The 4,973-nt window shown below is 56.8% G+C and overlaps 1 protein-coding gene across 1 annotated transcript; it reads right to left on the bottom strand.

Annotated features, from left to right (window-relative positions):
- Positions 1 to 3,106: 3,106 nt before the first annotated feature.
- LOC109861532 (flocculation protein FLO11-like) lies at positions 3,107 to 4,777 on the bottom strand. The gene has a single exon (XM_020441221.1). It carries the CDS (start codon positions 4,775 to 4,777, stop codon positions 3,107 to 3,109), a length of 1,671 nt encoding a protein of 556 aa, XP_020296810.1.
- Between the last annotated feature and the right edge of the window lie 196 nt (positions 4,778 to 4,973).

The raw sequence follows: 4,973 nt of genomic DNA, 5'->3' as shown, positions 1-4,973 counted from the left end.
CGTACGGTGTCGAATAATTTGGTGTCGAATAAATCTGTGTCGAATCGAGCGGTGTCGAATCGTACTGTGGTCAATAGAGTATCACCCCTTCTCCACTTTGGCACCCCGCAACAAGAAGTCGAGACGTGGCAGGATGAAACTAGCCACCATCTCGACTCGCTGCCACGAGGCTAGCAGCGAGCGCTCGACGCGCTGAAAGTCCTCCATCATGCCCTGGATCGTGGAATAGGGGTTCTGATCGACGGAAAACTCTGTCGGAATGCCGAGGTGCCTATACGCTTCTCCTTCTGCCAGGCATTGCATCATCTTTCCCTGGATCTCAAAGGGGGTCGGGAAGACGCGATCTAATCGCCCCGCTCGGATATGCAAACTTGCACACTTTGCGGAGTCGAATCGCAGGCCTACTGACCGCGACTCGGTTTCCACGACGGTGAGAAGTTGTCGCATCCCCTCTGACGTTTCCGCTACTAGTGCGATATCATCCGCGTACGCTAGTGCGGACCACCGCTGCCCCAAGATGGAATACCCCGTGTTTTCTGCGGTGGCCGCACGCGACACGGGATCAATCGCGAAATCAAATACGATGAGGCTTAATGGGCATCCCAGTTTGACTCCAGAGCGGATGGGGATTGGTGCCGTCCACCCGTCGGACGTGCGCACACATGTTGTGCATCCTGCGTACATGGACCCCCACAGGTTTGTGAGGGACGCCGGCACACCGGACCGAGTTAATGCCCCCCTGATCGTCGCGTGTGGGACCGATCCAAACGCGTTGGATAGATCCAGCCACGCCACGACCAATTTTTTGTGAAATCGTCTTGCGTCTGTCAGGATTTTCTGCAGGACAAACTTGTGCTCGTAACACCCTTTGTCCTGCAGGAAACCCTTCTGAACCGGGCTACGCTTTTTATGAAATATCGCCCAGTCCGTCAGACGATCGGCTACGACCGCGGCAAAGAGCTTGGGCGTCGTATCGCCCATAGCAAGAGAGCGTCAATTTTCCAGATCATTCCGGTCGCTTTTCTTATATACCAGCACGGTATTGGAATTCTTCCAGGACGCGGGAACAACTTCCAGGCGTAGACAGATGTTCAAGAGCGCCGTGAGAAGACGTGACCCAGGATCCGCTTCACGGAGGTCCTTGTAGGTCAGCCCGTCGGGCCCCGGCGCGGAATTACTCACACGCCGGATGCGACGTTTAACCTGTCGCTCCGTAAAGGGATCCGTGAGAAACGCCAACTCACTATCCGTCAGAAACTGGGTTGGTTCCACAGCGTCGGCGCCGGGAACGGTGCACTTAGACACCGTTCAATTGGACACGTTGCAATTAGACACGTTGCAAATAGACACAGAATTTTAGACACGGTTCAATTAGACACGGTGCATTTGGACACGCAAGAAAATGCGCACCGTTCATCTAGACACCGTTCAAATGCGCACTGTTCATTTGTACACAGAAATATGCGCACCGTTCAATTAGACACCGTTCACTTGCGCACCGTTCGTTTGTACACAGAAAGATGCGCACCGTTCAATTAGACACCGTAATAATGCGTACCGTAATAATGCGCAACGTAATAATGCACACCGTAATAATGCGCACCGTAATAATGCACACCGTAATAATGCGCACCGTAATAATGCACACCGTTCACTTAGACACCGTTTATTTAGACACTGTTTATTTGAACACAAGTAGACAATGAAAAGTGAAAATATATGATAGTAGTAACAAAGGTTAGGTTAGGTTAGGTTAAATTTTTTTCGGGGAGGGGGTGCAGGGGGAGGGGCTCCGCCCCTCTCCCGCCCACACATGTACAATAAAATGTATTGCAAACACAATTTTTACTTCTTAAATATCTGTATTAAGAAGTCTGTTTGTGTCCAAATAAACGGTGTCTAAATGAACGGTGTCTAATTGAACGGTGCGCATATTTCTGTGTACAAATGAACAGTGCGCATTTGAACGGTGTCTAAATGAACGGTGCGCATTTTCTTGCGTGTCCAAATGCACCGTGTCTAATTGAACNGTGTCTAAAATTCTGTGTCTATTTGCAACGTGTCTAATTGCAACGTGTCCAATTGAACGGTGTCAAAATGAATGCCACTCGTCGGCGCCATCCAGCAGCAAGCCGCCGCGGTATAATTCAGTGAAGTACTCATGGACCCGCTCCTTCTGCACTTTGCAGAATTCAAGGGGCCCATGAAATACTTCCCAAACAGCCTTGCGACGGTTGCCCTTGTATAGCGCATGTATACGCGCCGCTTCGCGCACCCAGTACGCGCGTCCTTCTCCCGAAGTCCCTTGGCAATTGCCCTCCTTATTGGCGCCGTCTCGCTCACCAGGCGCAAGTCCAGCTCCTCGACGCAGTCGCTCCGACCCCGCACGTACTGGACGATTTGCGGGTACGCCGCGTCGATGCTCAGCGTCCGTTGCATCCTTCCCGAAGTAATTCGCGACTTGCGACGCGAAGTCCTCCAGGTCCGCAACTGTAACGACGCCCGCCGCACGCCCAACCAGCGCGTCTCTTTCGGCTAGCCGCGCGCGCCCGCCCCGCCTCTCGGCAGGAACGGGACGCGGCGCGGGTNGCNGCGGAGACGGCTGNNGGGGCGNATTGTTGACGGGACGCCGCGGGCTCTGCGCTTCGGCGGACGCACCGCTGCGAGGCGATCTCGTTGTTTCCCGCTCGACACGCCCTTGGGTCGTGGGATTTCTATTTACGGGAGAACGCCCCCAGCGGCGGGCACGGTGACATTGCTCAGCGTCCCGGCGCTCGAGGCTCCCGGCTGGCTCGCTCCGAGCCTCCACTAATGGGGGACAATTGTCTCGATCTCCCCCGGTCAACGGAAGGGGGGATAGTTCGCCGACGTTACTGGTGGCGGGATACTCATTGCCCGCGACCCAGACTCCGCCAGGGCGATAACAGGGGAATTGTTCGATGGGGGTGTGGCAGAGTTTCTTCTCCCCGCGCTTCTCCCGCGGCTCACGGTCCACCCACCACCGCATTGGACCTCTGCGTCCCCACTTTCCATCGCTGGTGGCGTCGACCTCCTCTGCTGTTGTTGCTGCTGCTGCTGCCGCTGCTGCTGCTCCACCCCGAGGTGTTCATGGGGTGGAGTCTTCTTTCTCCTTGTCTGGCTCCACGCACCCTCTCCCATTACCAGGGAGAATCCCTTGCTGCAGGGTGCGTGCGACCAGACGGTGCGTTGCACCACCAACGGTAACTGACGTCTCGCTGGCAGGAGGGGGCTTGGTGTCCTGCGCCCCCCCAGTGGGAGACCCGTTGCCATAATAAAGCTCCCACACGTCGTGGTGGTCACCGTGGTGGTAGTGACGGTCGCGGGCAGCGACGTCGTTGGCACGTACTGCTGAAGCAATGCGGGAGGCACCGTCACTCGGATCTGAGATGATCCTCGGTGCCCCCGCTGCTGGTACCAAGGTAGGTGATGGTATACTGAGTAGAGGTAGACTCACCCCCCTGCTGGCTTTCCCCAAACGTGGCAACGCCGCTGCTGCCGGTCTCGACGCCGCGGGACTGCCGGACGATGTACTGACCGGCATACCTGCAGAGCTCTTCGCGGGTGAAACCCTGATGCTCTGCAGCCCCTGTGACAACGACCCCCTGTCTCCGTCTCCGGGCCTCACTCGCCTCAGAGACAGAGGGAATTTTCGCCTCGTCGCCTCGGAGCTCTTCTCGACCGGGGCGTTCAGGACCGTCCGCCTCTCCATCGATGACCTCTCGCTGGTAGTCTGCGGGGGTAAATGTGTTGCAGACGGCCTTCTTCTTTTGACGCCCTCCGCTGACTTCCTCGCAGTCCCCTCCTTCGGGGAACGGGGGTGCGCAAGCACCGGTTTGGCAGCTCCGGATGTCCTGCTGAGCGCGCCGTGCGCCCGCCGCGTTCCGCTGGACTCCTGGGGTGATGGTGTGGTGGCGGGCGATATTGAAGTTCTTGAGATACCTCCCTCTCTGGCGGTGTAACTGCCAGCAGATGACGGTGATGGGGGGGGGGAAGGGCGGCGCGCGAGCGACGAAGTGCCGGCTCTCCTGATGCAAATGCTGCTACCTCCACTGGAGGGGGTAGATAATTCCGCGACCATGTTTCTCCTTGCGGCAGCTGTTCTCCTTGTCGACGCTCTCTTTGGGACGGCCCCCTTTGATAGTCCCGGCTGGGGCACCGTCCCCGCAGCCGCCGCTCTCGGCGGCCTCATGGTGGAAATGGCCGCTTGTCCTGCAGTGACGGCTGCGTAAGTGGGAGATGGTCCTGCTGCTGATGATGTCGTTGGCGGCGTTGACGTTGGAGAGGGCCCGCTGTGTGGTGTCCTTAAAGCTGGGCGGACCCTCTTGGCAGCGGTGGCGGTGGAACGTGCGCCGTGGTGCCGCGGGGTAATGGAGGGATTTTTTGCGGGGGGATTTTTGTTTCTGGTCGGGGCCGGTGACGACGCGGAAGATGGCGCGGCTCCAGTGACGCTATCTATCCTGCTTGGACCCGCCTTCGCATCAACCGGGAGTTGGGGGTGAAATTTTTCTATGTGTATTTTAACGTCTTTCTGCGGGTACCTTGTTTTCCCCTTGTACCCGCCAAATCTACATTTATAACCAATACTATCTCCCGGGTGGTCCTTTTTCAAGTGTTTGAAGAGGTGAGGCGGGTCCGCGAAAGTTCCCGCGCGTATGGTGGGGCTCAATTGGTCGCTGCCGTGGCAGCGATGACATACGACACGCGCGGGAAGCGGGATCTCAACGATTATTTCCCTAGGCTCGGCCTCTAGGGACATTTTCGAACGCTTATGGCACAGTGCCTGTGCGGATTTGCCTTAAAGAGAGTTACGGGTTTGTTTCGCTCGGTGTCGACATGCTCTCGCTTCGGTAGGCGACAGCAACGGGCGTGTTCCGTTTGACCACAGTACGATTCGACACCGATCGATTCGACACCAAATTATTGGACACAAAATTATTGGACACCGATTTATT

Source organism: Pseudomyrmex gracilis, unplaced genomic scaffold (genome assembly GCF_002006095.1).
Source record: "Pseudomyrmex gracilis isolate BER0280 unplaced genomic scaffold, ASM200609v1 scaffold_815, whole genome shotgun sequence".
NCBI lineage: Eukaryota > Metazoa > Arthropoda > Insecta > Hymenoptera > Formicidae > Pseudomyrmex > Pseudomyrmex gracilis.
Note: the sequence above shows the minus strand (reverse complement) of the source record. Positions and strands in the feature narration are given on the sequence as shown.